The 15292-nt window shown below is 41.8% G+C and overlaps 1 protein-coding gene across 28 annotated transcripts in view; it reads right to left on the minus strand.

Moving 5' to 3' along the window:
• The window catches only part of CADPS (calcium dependent secretion activator), a 478503-nt gene that overhangs the window by 86082 nt on the left and 377129 nt on the right, over positions 1–15292 (minus strand). For 14 of the 28 annotated variants that reach the window (XM_019823806.3, XM_045051786.1, XM_045051784.1 and 11 more), the window contains 4 exons: positions 11304–11324; positions 9943–10099; positions 8724–8865; positions 527–673 (listed from right to left, as the gene is read on the minus strand). In XM_019823806.3, the coding sequence (XP_019679365.2) occupies positions 527–673; positions 8724–8865; positions 9943–10099; positions 11304–11324 (467 nt within the window). The remainder of the gene's footprint in view (positions 1–526; positions 674–8723; positions 8866–9942; positions 10100–11303; positions 11325–15292) is intronic. The other 14 variants (XM_045051790.1, XM_045051788.1, XM_045051791.1 and 11 more) reach the window with 3 other exon arrangements.

Genomic DNA, 15292 nt, shown 5'->3' on the forward strand with positions numbered 1-15292 from the left:
TACTATATCCTGCCATTTGCTGACACCCGAAATATGCTTTTCGGTTTAAACAGACTCTAGGAATTTTTTATTTAAAGAAAACCCCAGCTTTTAGGTAAGTGTGCTTCCCTCTTAGATTTGGATCAGGCCAGAGAGGACTGGCCAGCCCATCAGAGAGGTTTCTTGGACTATTTTTGAACGGATAACTCCCAAAGTCATGGCACTCTAATTTAAAAAAGAAAAACAACAACAACAACAACAACAAAAAACATGGGCAGAATCTTTTTGCAAAAGAATTCAGGAAGTTAAACGTAGTCCTCAAGCGTTCAGTGGGCGTAAGACAAATTGTTAGTGCTGTATATATAGCAAACGTCTTACAAACACGCTGTGTGCCAGAAATAAACAATATTGTCTCCGTATGATCAGCAAAATATGTCTAATTATCCATCTCCATCTCTGTTATATAGGATGTATAGAAATAAACAATACATATCCATGCCAAGATCACTTAAATTTAAATTAGATCTAATGTGAACTGAATACACACTCAGCATCATATATAGCAGCCATCCATGACGGTGCCGAAAAAGTAGGCATTTGTGGGATGCCTAGAGGGATGTTAACTGGTAGATTTGGTACTTTGGGAAGGTTCACATTGGGTAGGTTCACATTGGGTAGGTTACTGGTTAAACTCCTGTGGAAGAAACAGACAGAAAGAAAAAAATACCATCACAGTGACAATGCAGATGCGGCAGAAGCACATGACAGTTGTAAATAAATTGGCCAAGTTCACAGCAAGACAACAGGGGAAACGCAGGCCACACACTTCAGAAGACAGCTCACGGATGGGGCGTTGTGGTACAGCTCAGTAGTTAGAGAGAAATGACAAAAGTTAATGGGAAAAAAATTAACTACAGAGTGACTTAAAAGTGTGAAAGCTCACAGACACCTATACACAATGATCACATTATAGAAATGCCTTTGTGAGGGGGCTCTGGTTCCCAAATGCACTGCCGTGAGACTCCAGAACTTGTCTGATACTAAGAACATGAAGTGCATGGAATACTTGGCATCGGTGGGGTGGGGGCTGCAGGGGAAGTGACTGAGACCGATACAAATGGTGGCGTACTTTCCTTTTCTTACTTTTATTCGTAAATTATTTTTGACGGAGGCACATTTCTCAAGTCAGATATTAGATCCAAGGCAGAATGGGAAATTGACCCACTTGAATGCATACTTCCCAACTGTTACTTCTGAAGACAGGTATATGTGACATGGGGTGTCCTAGTTGAAAGCAAAGACGAAGGGATTGTACCAAGAAGAAGGATTAGCTCTGAGTCACTGTACAAAACACTTAAAGAAACTTGCTCTCCCAAACTAAGTCCAATTAAAATGGAGAAATGTTTACACACCTAAAAAGACACCTAGGAAAAGAAAGTTCACCTCTAGTTCTAAATTCTTGGACCGTAAGTAGATTTGAAATGTGGCCTCATGGGGCACCTGGGTGGCTCAGTTGGTTGAGCATCTGACTCTTGATTCAGCTCAGGTCACGATCCCAAGGTCATGGGATCGAGCCCCACAGCGTGCTCCATGCTAAGCATGAAGCCTGCTTGAGATTCTCTCTCTCTGCCCCTCTCCCCCACTCACTCTCTGTCTCTCTAAAACTAAAAAGAAAAATGTGGCCTCGTGTTAGAGCGGTCACACTTGGAAGTGAGATAAAAACTGGAAGAAAGAATGCAGGGGTTTGGGGGGCACTGGGGATGTTCTGTTTCTTTGCGTGATTATTATAGGGGCATGTTTGGTGTGTGAAAGTTCACCGAGCAGCGTGTTTTTCTGCAAACTGTGAAAATTAATGGAGAGTTAAAAACGTGACCTTGCATCAGCTTCTTGTTTTTTGAACGGAGATTGATCAACTGACATGATGAAGGAGAGATGGATGACCTTACAAATAAAGAGAGAAAATAAAACAAAACAAAAACCCCAACTCGAGTCAACCGTATCTCTGTGGAGGGACTGTGGCATTTACTGCTCTTCGAGCTGGCACTGTGTGCCTCTGTAGTGGCATTTTAAGGGTGTTCCATCCAGCCAAAGTCACTGGCACGGTAGAGCCCAGCCTAACTCTGCATCTGAGAGGAGCCTTCCTGTTTAAGTGGAGTTGACAGAACTTTGGCAGAGGAGTTGAGGGTTTCTTTTTGGATCTTGCAGAAGAGCAAGTTTTGCCAAAGCAGATCTGCCCTGGGCAAGCTGTGTTTGACTAACAGAACCCTTGCAAGGGCTGGGGCTGCCTGGGGGCAAGCCTCCTGATAAGTCAGAAGTCCTGGGCCCCACAGAGAGTCAGGACATCTGCCTCCCTCTAGAAACAAGTTACTCTTTCACAATGGCAATCCGGATGGAAAAACCTAGAATGCAAAATACCAAGCTAGCGTTCTTTTCCTTAAGGGAAACAGGTTTGTCTCACAGGTTTGTCCTCTGCACTTCACGTTTTGGGAAAGTTAACTCGCTTCTTTACTTGGAATGAAAGGGTGCCCTTCTAGGAATGGTCAAGAGAAGAGTAGCTAAATATGACTATTAGGTAGAAGGAACAGTGGAACTTCTTCCTCGATGCTTCTCTGTTTAACAGGAGAATCTGCCTCTGAAGTCAGTCCCTGGTGGCTCTCAGACTTAAACACTGCCATGTTACAAAACCGTTGGCGATTTCCATTAAGACATGTGTAAGCCCACATAAGCAAATGTGATCATTAGATGATACACACACTGAATAATGATCAAGGAATTAGGAGATCTTTAGAGATGGCAGCCTGGCAAGTTAAAATGTCAATTCTAAGCAAATTAAAAGTAGCTAGAAATGAATAACATACAGATGTATGCAAAAGCAACTTAATTTAAACATATTAGCGGATGGTGGGTACACAAATTAGAAATGAGCTTTGTTTTGCATATGCAAATTTGAAAAATACTTATATTAATCAAAGCATATTGTATTTGTAAAATATGACATTTTGGCTGGACTACTGCACTGGACTCGTAGAAACATTTCCTTCATGTGACATACTAGAATGCTCTACTTTTAAAAGACTGAAACATGCTTGATATTTCTGCATTCAGCAAAATAATATAGTGTCGTATTAATGTTACTAATATTTCACTTGGATATTAATAACTTGTATTAATAGTCAAAGAGGCAATTCCAAGCATAACATACATGAGAAAAGGGAGAATTTTCTAGTAGCACTCAGGTCAGATCAGGCTCCAGGAGCCACTGATGGGGATAACAAATTGCCCTTTAGTAACTACCTAAAAACAAGTCCATCACAGGCCTGTCTGTGAGAATCATAATGGGACATCTCTGGATACTATAAGAGGTGTGAATTGTAATCACAACAACTGATATACGTCAAAAATCAGACTCATTCTGGGGCATCTGTCTGGCTCAGTTGGAGGAGTGTGCAACTCTTGATCTTAGGGTCATGGGTTTGAGCCCTGTGTTGGGTGCATTTACTAAAAAAAAACCTTGAAAAAATTAGACTTATTCATTTTAGGGACTCTGCTAAAAAAAAAAAGGGGGGGGTAGCTCCCATTCAGGTCAAAGGGACTGTCCCTGGATCACTGGATTAAAAAAATATCATCTGCTCTCTCTCTTTCACATGGATAAATGTCACAAATGTGCATGCCTCATTTCTATGGATGAACAACCAGAGGTAGAGACATCTCTTACTTCTGGAATAAATTCTAATCAAGACTGTGTCTCCATGCAGAGAGGATATGGTTGGGTCTTCTCTCAAAGACTTCTGGATGGGGTTAGACTTGAGATTCAGAATGCCTTCCACTTTATGAGCCATTTGTTGCATGAATCTACATAGTACATCTTGTCTTCTTTTGGTGCTCTGGACACTAAAGCCTTTCTCCATGATTATCGTTAGGTCTAATCCCTGGCTTGGGGTGTGGGCACTCTTTGATACCTTCCTATAGTTTAGAATGATGTTTCCCAACCTTTTATTCATTATCACCACCAGGCCCCCAACTGCCTTCCCCGTGAGAATTTCATACCACCAATGTACTGTGTATCTGTTTATGAACTGTATGTAGACCTGTGCTTTATACATATACATAACAAGAGTAAAAAATTTTTTGCCCCTCTTCCCTGCCAAGAACCAATTTTTACCAGTCTGGGAGCTATGAAGCCCCTGTTTGAAAAGTATGACCTAGAGAATAAAGTTCTAAACTTCATGGGATTTTAGAACCTCCCAATCAACTTTCCAATCTTATAGCGTGCTTCCTTCCTAATCCATGCTGGCCAAAATCAAACATTCACTGTTTCTACTTCCCCCATATTTCTGCATTTGCTTATGCTCTTTCCCAGCACTTACCCCTCTGGAAATCTTACTCTCCAAGCCATTCCCTTTGTGACTCCTCAGTTGAGATTTGTTCCCCTTTATTCCATGCTTTCATCACACTTTGTTATGCTATTTCTACATTGGTAAATATTTAAAGTCATTTTTCTTGTGTGTATGTTGCTCAGACCCAGCTAAATTGAGATCCCAGACCAGGGGATTATATCTTTCTCTCTTTCTCATCCCCACAGTTTCTCTATTGTATCCTTGTAATTTCCAGGCTGTATAGTTCCTTAATAAATGTCAGTCAATAAATATTTATTGAGCACCTATTGTGTCCCAGGCTCTGTTCTAGGTGCTAGGGAGGCGCTGGTGACCAAATGTGGATATGGGGTGAATATGGAAAATCACATTTTCCAGAATGCTTGAAAAAGTCTTGGGTATTCAAAGTCTTTGTTTTACAAAGGAGGATAGTGAGGCTCAGGAAAGTCATCTGACTTGCCCAAGGTCACCCAGCAAGTTAATGGCAGAGTCAGGAGTTCAGTCTCCTCTCAGTCTAGTACTTTCGTATTTCATCCCAGGTCGCCTACATGTCGCTAAGGTGCCTTTGGTCTGACAGTTCATTAAGATATTGATATCTTTGAAAATCTGGAAAATGAGGTTATTTAAAAAACACCTTTCATATATACATCTCAGGCAGAGAGAGGTAGAGTGCATTCTGAGAAATGAGAAACCCAGATTTTTCAGTGTGCATATGTAAAAATAGTGTCTAGAGCAACCATTCAGAGCCCTTTTAACCTGAAATGGGTAACCATGAAGTGTGGATTCCCTGTACCTGGAGGTGTTTCAGTGGAGATTGAGACATGATCTGTCAAGGAAAAGGTGGTGTGGAGTGGGTACATAGTAGTCCTGGGGAGCTTCGGATTACTTGCTTTCTAAGTTTGCTTCCATGCCGAAGGCCACAATGACTTGACTAACAAGGAGCCAACTCTGAAGAGCTGGTAGAAAGGCTGCCCAACGTCAGTGAGAGCCAAAAGCTCATATTCAGGGCTGCAGGGAGAGTTGGGGACAACCTTCCCAGCAATGGCCCTATGACCTTTCCTAATGGACACCCATGAGGGCGCTATGGGCTCTAGCTTGAGCCTATTCTTGACAGGCTGACGGCCTTCCGCTGTGGTTATAGAAGCAGTACAACGACATTTTCCACAAATGCATTGAGATGCTGATCATGACGGTTATCTGGCTTAAGGGACACAGAGATGCAGCGACCCATTCTCCCTTGCAGAGATGGAAGGCCATCTTTCTAGAGAAAAGCAGCACTAGAACTTGGCCATGTTACTCTATCGAGTAGCTTCAGTTGTATCAAGCTCAAAGGACTATATTTATGGTTTATTTTGCAGGTCTATATTTTGAAATAAGAAAATCTGAAGAAGAAAGAATACTTCTGTTTTTAGCAAACTCAATATATCAGTATTTTCTTTTCAGAGTGCTGTTTTTCTTTAATAACTTGAATGCTAGTTTCTCTTGCAATAAGCTTTACAATGCATTTCTCAGTCATTTTACCTATAATCAGGTGCCTGTAATCACAACTTTTGAAAAATGGAAGAACAGAGCTATTTGAATATAACAATTATTTGAAGGAAAGGCTGTGTGTATGTATTGTCTGTGTGTGTATGTGTGTGTGTGTGTGTGTGTGTGTGCATGCGCGTCTGTGTGTGTGTGTAATGGAGGAACATGTGGTAAGATTAGAGAAGGTTGTACAAACTGAATCTATTTACCTAAGTCAGTTTCTCGTTCTTGAGTACGCATAATAATAATAATAATAAAACATTCCAAAAAGAGTATTCTTTACTTGGGAAAACAATACAAAAAGGAAAATGAATCTCTGCTTCTTCACTGGTGGTCAGATAAGAGTTTGTACTTTCTCTTCATGTGATAGGAAGTATAGAGAGACTCATTGTTAGCATATAAAAGGAAGTCCCAAGGTCTTTTTACCCTTCATTTTGTGTCGGCCATTTCTGCAAATCTGTCATAGCACCCACGTTCTGTTTACAAATCAGCTAATAAAATGTGTGTGGTTTCAAAGAATTGTAATTTCATGTATGTTTTAGTTGGCACTTCCAAATGTGTCCATATACTCCAAAAGGCATGTACTATTTACCACGAATTGAACAGACCACAATCACGGTCACTAACCAAGAGCACAGTTTGATCTGCAAAAAGCTACTTGAGAAGAAAAAAAAAAAACATCTACATAAAATATTCCCAAGCTATTATTCACAACTATTCATGCTTCCCGAATGGTCAGATCTTTAAATTACTGATCCAAGAGTTCAAATTTTATTCTTTTAATCACTCAAAAGAAATCCCCAACAAAACCCTCCCTAACACGTCCATTTGTGAAAGTCATTTTGATTCTACCTTTATTTCTGATGTTATCGAGAATATTTAATGCTGTAAGAGGAATAACAGATATCTGCTTGAAGAATTTAACAGATTATAAAATGACGTCAACGACATTCTCCCAGAGCTTCATGACAATTCTCAGATACTGGGTAGGGACACTTTAAAAAGTCAGTTTTATAGAGGAGAAGTTCAGAGAGTTTCAAAGTCTTGCCTTCTGGCTGGTAAGTGGAGGGCAAGGCCCTAACCCCAGGGCCCTTGAAGAAATACTGACGGATACCAATCATTTCCTCCCATGTTTGGTAGTAACAGCATCCACATTTAAACCCAAGTAAGTACAAGCTATTTCAAGACCATTACTATTTTGAAAATGTGAATATTACTCATTTGAACCTTTCCCTTTTCTCAGCTGTTCTCCACAGCACAAGTGTCTTGAATATAATGAGCATTTACAAAAAAATACAGCCCCTCGTTCGCGCTTGATCATTAAGGGACCCAGTTTAACTCTCCTGCGTTAGAAGTCAGCAGGGCCATATTAAGAGAAGGTTATAAACCTGAGAATAACAAGCCAAGATTTAGATTTCTTGGTACTTGCGAATGAAGAGCAACTACCTATTAACTTGCTTTCAGTAGGGTAAGTCAAGAAACTTCTCCTGTGGCTTAGACGTGGGGGGGGGTGGGTAATGTGTGGCTGAGAAAGCTATTTTGCACTCATTTCTTTGTCAGTTAGAGTCGTGCAGTGGAATATGAAGAGGAAGAATCTTAATCCAGAAAACTGTGTAGAGACAGGGCACAAGTCAAGTCCTTGAACTTGAGGGAAATGTTTTAGATATTTGTTCTGAAGTACCTCAAAGTGTGCTGTACCTACCCCCGTGATGCTCTATACTGATTGTTACTTCTCAAAGATAGAAAGGACTAGAAAGAACAAAATGCTTTTCTTACAGAAAAGAAAAAACAAAAAGGAATCTGACAGGGCAAAATTAATACCACGCTTTATTGGAGCTTTTCAAACCATACCAGAAAGTTCTCAACACCTAGTAGCCCTCTACTTCTCTAGAAAGGGGAGCCCAAGACTGACCCTCCAGCATTCTTGAGTCACAGCCCTCCTTCTTGCTGGGGACACAGGTGGCACTGATTCTGCCAGACATTTCCAATGGGATCTAAGATTTGCTAAGCAATTGCGGAAATTGCCAAATTTACACCCTACAGGATTTCCGGTCGTTGGTCCTACAGGAGCGATGTCCCATTGACAAAATAAGAGGTCAAATGCATTTAGGAAGCTCCAGGTTAAACAGAGTTAAGTAAGGGTCTGTATTACCATGCTCTCAGAGTTTTCAAATATGCTGCTGTGCTTTCTGCTTCTCCAGGAGATACAGGTGTGGGGTGGACGAGTGGGGTAGATGGACTTTCCTAAACATATCTGGCCACAGAGAAGTCTTCTCTCAAAGTGCGTCTCCAAGGCCTAGACCAGGAAATGGCAAACTGTAGCCTACAGGACAGTTTCCTGGTTTTGAAAATAAAGTTTTATGGGAACACAGCCACACACTGGTTCATTTGCCTTTTTGTCTGGTTTTGGTTTTTCACTACAAGGGTAGAGCCGAGGAGTTGTGACAGAGATTATGCACCTTGGAAAGCCTAAATATTCACTACCTGGCCTTTAATAGAAAGAGTTTGCTTGGCTAGACCCCTATGGAACACACTGTGGGAAACGTTAATTCCTAGGGGTATCACCACTGGAGTCAGCTACACAGTACTAACATCACAGCCAGGTTTCTATCCCTTATTTCTTGTTTATCTTGTGCAACAAAACAAAGATTTCACTTCATAAAGCATTTCTCAACCTCCTTCTCCCTCCCCCACTTGTGGGTGAGCATCACAGTTAGAAACATGTACAGTGTTTGCTCTCTGTCCTTGCTAACGATAAAAACTGGGACACCGTTAATCCATTTCTGTATGACTGTCCAGCCATTTGCACCCAAACTCCGATGATATCAAAAGAGGCTTCCTTACTTGACTGGTTCCCATGACTCCCGCTCAAAGCCCCTGTGAATGGATTGTGCAATTGAGGACTCCATCAAATCCACATATCTAACCACAAGTGGGGCAAACAGGTCTTGCAGGTGTTTGTGAAATTTTCCATTGCACAAATTATCTAGAACAGATAAGCAAAAGCTTGGTAAGAACCCACAGTTGGCTTATCAGCATACAATGTACATACAGAAGGGATTGTCTTCTATATTAAATATACCGTTTCTGGGGGAGGCGAAAAAGAAGCAGGGGGGAGGTAATAAAAGTATATGAATGGCACTGAAGCTCATGATTCAATCTGTGTGGGAGGAAAATGGAATTCAAAAACATTTTACCCATTTGTTTTGTTCTTCTAAAAAGGGAAAGCAATCACGCTCCTTTAAAAACACAGTGAGGGGCGCCTGGGTGGCTCAGTCGGTTGAGCGTCCGACTTCGGCTCAGGTCATGATCTCACAGTTCGTGGGTTCGAGCCCCGCGTCTGGCTCTGTGCTGAGAGCTCAGAGCCAGGAGCCTGCTTCCGATTCTGTGTCTCCCTCTCTCTCTGCCCCTCCCCCACTCACACTCTGTTTCTCTCTCCTTCAAAAATAAATAGACATTAAAAAAAATTAAAAAAAAATTAACTCTAAAAACACAGTGAAAACAATAATCGACAACTGTTTTTCAGGTTTTCAGGTTTTCCTTGCACCCACTCCCCTCCCTCCTGTGACATGCCCAGAAAGAAAGAGCATTCTGTCCCCCTCCCCTCCTTCATCACTTCTTGGAAGGAAGGTTTATTTTATGGCTATGTGTTGCTGTAAGGTACTGAAACGCTTGGGGTGTTATTTAGCTGGAAATTGTTTTTCATCTAGAAAACATCTTTCAATAAAAATTTCAAAATGTGAAGAGGTTAAGTTAATTAGCTTGTTCAAAAGCAAATAAAACACACAGGCATGGGTCCCGCTTATCACACAGCTCTTGAGTTCTCCTGCCTAGGGAAGAGAGGGCTTTCCTGTAACAGGACATGTGTTGGAAGAATGAGAATGGCCATCAGCTGTAAGCTTGCGTTGTTTTTAAAGTCACAAGAAAACTACGAAGGGGGTTCACGAGCCTGTAGTCTGCCTGGGACAGAGGAGACATCTCATTGATCTGTTTATTTAGCTATTATTGATCTATTTATCTGCACACTACTTAGGAAAGTCAACCAGTCGAAGAAGATACGTACAATCAGTACGGAGAAAATCATTCAGCAGCTGAAACAGTGGAAAACTGTCCCATGTGTCTGGGGGCTGCACCTCTAACGCCGCATCCATATCCACTGCAAAGAGTGACAGGAACGTCTCCGCATGCTCCACCATCAAGTCTGACCACCACGCAAAGGCCTTTGAAATTTGGCAGAAAAACAACAGACAAAGAGGCGATGAGCTTTTCTCTCCCACCGAAGATGTGAAGTCAAGTCCTCACTGGTCAAGATTAATGGTGCATCAGCAGGGTTTGGTGACTTTATTGTAAAAAGAACAGCATTTTTCAGACAAGTGGGCTTTTACGTGTCCCGAGGCAATGCTTTTCATAATTCCAGGCCTGCCTTCAAACGTATTCTGATCTGCTGGTCAGAGGACGCAGCCGGAGGAATGGCAGACGCGGAACTTCTGTTCAATTTACAATAATCCAGTACGTTTTGAGTCATGCTCTTTGTCACTGCTGTTGGCTAGCTCTTGCTCTAGGGTATTCGAATTTGGGAGTTTCTTCACTGTGTTTATGGGTTTTCTGCTGGTCTAACTTGAAAATTTGCAATTATTATTCACTTACATCTATACATCTGGGCTTAAATGTCTACGGTCTCATACAAGCTCAGCAACTCATTATTTCTCTGTGCATCGGTAATGTCACTCCTATTTCATACCAAGGCAAAGGAAACCATTGTTGCAATTGTCACCAAACTTTTGAGTCAAAATCTCTTTCAGCAGGGAGCCTCTGGTTTTGCATCCTGCCTGTAGGGAAGATCAGGCTTACGCTAGGAAGCACTCAGTAAGATCAGGACTTACTTTTCCGGGGATCGGACACATATGTACATTGAAAACCAAAAAATATCAGTGAAGTAACTCATTTTCATGCACGTGGGTCCTTGGAAATCATTGTGCAGGGTCTCAGGGACAACATTCGCATCGGACGAGGCCAGATGTGAATGCCATTCAAAGGCATGCATGCATGTTGACTAATCATTTCTGGCAGGGAGCATGCAGAATGAGTGGCGGTGTCAACAGCCCCCCCCCCTTTTTTTCCTGATTTCAAAGAGAGCAGAGAAACAAAAGCAAATTGGCTGCCCGTCTTGTCCCCCAGCCCCCAACCCGATGCCGTAAAGTATTTACATTGGAAACACTTTCCGGAGCATTCACCAAAAAAAAAGATGGGAAGGCGTTTGGAAACATGAAAGATGATTATGGAAATAATTCCATAAATGAAAAGAGTTTGTTCAATGGCCAAGCTCTTCTGTGATTCATTAGTTATTTGGGGATATTCTAACAGCCACTAGGAGGCAGAATAGGGGTCCACCTCTCTTCTTTCATGAGATTTCATTTTACTTACTTCTCCTTTATCAACATGTGGCTGGTTTGCAAATTAAATGGAAAAAATCAAGTCATGGACCATTCTGCAAGGTCAGCGTGGCTGGAAATTGACACCTGCTGTTTCCATTTTAACTTACAGTAAAACCTCACCGACTCAGAGTAAGGAGAGAAGAGAGATGCTCGCCTGTCAGCAAAAAAGCCTACATTATGGGGTTTTCTAAAAAGAGATATCATTTTACTGCTTTCAAATGCAGTCAGTACTTGGGCACGAAAGTCAAAGGCGTTCGCTGGTTGCCATATAAGTGTCTCATAAATGTAGAGGTTTTTTTTTAATCTTCTAATAACCATAGACCCACTGATGCTTAAAGTGAAGTCAAAGAGATAGAAGCTTTAACTTCAGAGGTCCTGGGATAAAACTTGTGAGAAGAGCCGTTAGAATTTCCAGAGAAAGTTGAGATCATGTCAAACATTCCACTTCAGAAAAATGAAAAGAGCCACATCTGCAGTTGAATTGCTGCAAGTATTTGTGTCTGAATCGATGAGGTTTTATTGTGGTTTTCCTGCCTGGACACGACGGCCCTGGGGTGTGGGGCTGGCTCCACACTGACTACCTGGCTAAATCTGGCAGAGGAAGAAATCCTCCGCCCCACCCCCGGAGCTCTCCCAGCCACCTGTGTTTTGGGCAGAGACCTTGAAAATATTGGAACTTGCTGGAGTCCCACTCCCACCCCCACCCCTAGATGGCGGGATGACTCTCATTAATCCTGATGCAGGAGATTTGCAAACTTCACAAAGACACGCCAAATGTTGGCTGGTACTTCCTCATTAGTTATTTTATGAACTTTATAGCTTCAGGGTGAGTCCAAGTAAACAGTTACTGGGAAGACTTGAGTTGCCTACTCAGATATGATTTTGCTCTAGGATGACGGGGGCGGGGCGGGGGGCGGGGTGTGGAGAAAAAGAAAGAGAGAGAGAAAAAAAAGAACAAAAAACCAATCCTAAATGTCTGAAATTCCAAATTTCTTAGCCCAACTTCACGCCTGGTTCTTACTAGGTTTATTGAAATGTTGCAAACCAGAGGCCCAAATAAGCACCCACTTCTATCTATAGAGAGCCTAGTCCCTCATTGGAATTTCATAAAATTGAGCAATTATCTATAGCTGTTGCATGAATAGGTATATAGATAGGTAACCCTACAAAGAACAATGACTACCATGATATGAATGATCACTATTGAAGTCTGGCAGAGAAACTTTGGATTCTAAAGTGAAGATCATTTAAATATAATAGCTGTAGGAGAAACGAAGACCAAATCTATTTCTGTCCACCCAAGGTAATTCTTCCAGAACCACATCAGGAGGTTCTGGAGAAAAGATTCTGGCAAGGGCAGTCACAACCAAAAACCATTATCATAATTTCAATCAAATGAACAGAATCCATGTGACTGGGTTGGGCAAGGCAAGCTTGAAAATTTAAAAAAACCACCAAAACAAGACCTAACAACTATATTTATCTCACGCTTGTTCATACAGGTGAATGCTACTTTGGTACACGACTGAACTCAAAGTCTGTGGGCATCCGAAGCCTTTGGAGATCTTTTCCAAAGATAATAAGGAGTTGTGCTTTGGCTTCTAAATACTTACCCACTCATTTCATTATTTAAAGGCAAGATGTATGCTTTAGAAATACAGTCCACCACACTGAACACATTGTCTATTTTGTACACAAACTACATGTATATATGTACCCCTTCGTGTACCACAATACATATATACATATACATACGTATACATAGAGAGAGATTGGAAAGGGAGAGCAATGATACGTGAAGGCATTATTCGTGTGTATGTGTGTGCGTGCATGTGGGAATAACTTCAGCTCTCAGAACAGAATTAAGCTGAGATTAAGAAATAAATGTGACAACTACCACCGTATCGTGCATGCGTGTATGTGTGACATAGTTCCAGCTGATGAGAATGTTTTCTCTTGGGGTATTTAATTACTTTGTACTGGAATTAAAAATGATTCTAAGGATTGTTGGGGTTTTTTTGGTGAGGGAGGCAAGTCTACTCGTCACATTCGTTTGTGTAGAGCCACGAGACGCCATGGCTCCACGGCCGAGATCCATGCTTAGGGTTTAGTGATTTTCTTGAGTGTATCTGAGCGATCAGAGAAGATGCAAGGAGGACTGGTCAGTAGAAAAAAAAAATCTTCATACTTCATTCTTTTTGGCAGCCAAACCTCGTCTTAAACATATCAGAGCAATTCTACTTCGTTAGCTGTAGTCCAGGGGGCTCTCGACCCAGCTCTACTTTGAAATCAGCTGGGCAGTTTTACAAATTACTAATACTCAGCTCCTCCCCGTGAGATTCTGACTCCTCGAGCTGGGGTGACACCCTGGCATCAGTAAGTTTTAAGGGCTTTCCAGGTGACTGCAATCTGTAAGTGAACGCTCCGAACAAACGGTGCCTTTCTGGATGCTTCCACCTTGAAAAGAGCCCCTTCTTCTTTCCACATATTCTGTCTGTACCTTTCACTTGACACTTTCCACATAGGTTTTGTCCTTTTTCATGATCACATACTCAATATATTTGGCTTCCTTAGCAATTCGTCCCCAAAAATGCAACAGCCAAGCTTTGCTGAGGACTTACTATGTGCCAGGCATCACGCCAGACACTTTACTTCATGCGGACTTCCATCCCCAAACGACCATCTGAGGTAGATTCTATTATTCTCTCTCATTTACAGGATAAGAGAGGTTACGTAACCCGGTCGAGATCATAAAGCAAGGGGCAGGTAAAGCTGGAATTCAAACTCAAGCTTCTCTGACACAGAACCCGAGCTCCTGGCCACTATGTACTGTATTGTTTGAAGGTCAAGACTGCCTTATGTTTCCTTGTTCTCCCAAAAAGCACTGAGGTAGGTTGCCTCGGTGCTTAGCAGATAGGTAACTTTTGATCCATTCATGAAATTCTGTGATTGGGTGAAATTACTAATTCAGGAAACGATCCTGTACATTTCTCTAAAACCGAATCAAGTCTCCCAATTCCAAAGTGTGCTGAAGTTTTCAGTCTAACTTCTAATGGAAACAGAATTGGATTTATTCCTACCCTATTTACTTACCCCGAATGCCTTTTCAATGCATAAGATTAAAATATTTTTATGATGATGGTTATTAGGGCAGTTTAAGATGATGATTAGCGCTTACTGAGAAAAGTGCTTGTCTGGAAAAGCAAAACAAACAAAAATGTCTTCTTTGTAATATCAGCTTCCCTTTGGTACCTCTTTTGAGTAATTTAGGAAAATATCCATCCTTCCTTAGCCTGTAGCGGCCTGAGAGTATCACGTGATTACAAATGAAGCATGTTTGTCACTTTTGTTCTTCTTTTAGTTAAAAGGACAGCAGCACAGCTGTGACTGAGGAAAGCCATCCTCTTCGTATCCAGGTCTTTAGAAATGTGTAGATTTGGTTTGGCATCATGGGAAAAGCCTCAACATCCAAATCAGGGGAGGGCAGGCCAGAACCCCTGCGGAGCTCTGGAAATGATTCGGTGGACACCCAGAAAGAACGTACTTACCGTCACTTAAACCCCCAAGGCCCCCAATCTGAAAAGGATGTCGTCCAGGATGGAGTCGAAAAAAAAATTATCCTAGCCCAACTTAATTTTATATGTCTGGAGGTAGGTCCTAGTTTCCAGGTTTGCAGGGGGTTGATTTGGCCCCTCTTCTCATTCCTGGCTGTGCACCGCTTGTAGGAGTTAGTTACACTCGCCTCAAAGGGTCTTCACCCCGTTCTTAGGAGGGTTTTGGGGGGAATCATGATTCTTTGACACTCTCTCTATATATAAATACTGTATATATGATTCACATACAGACAGTTGTAGAGGAAGATTAGTATCACTCTGGCTAGCTACTGGTTACTACATTCGGTACTCAACTGCTGTGGTAAAGGTAAGTACAGACGGACGTAGGAAACTAAGACAGGCTAAGGACAGGATCCAGGCAGGT

Source organism: Felis catus, chromosome A2, assembly GCF_018350175.1.
Source record: "Felis catus isolate Fca126 chromosome A2, F.catus_Fca126_mat1.0, whole genome shotgun sequence".
NCBI classification, from domain to species: Eukaryota; Metazoa; Chordata; class Mammalia; order Carnivora; family Felidae; genus Felis; species Felis catus.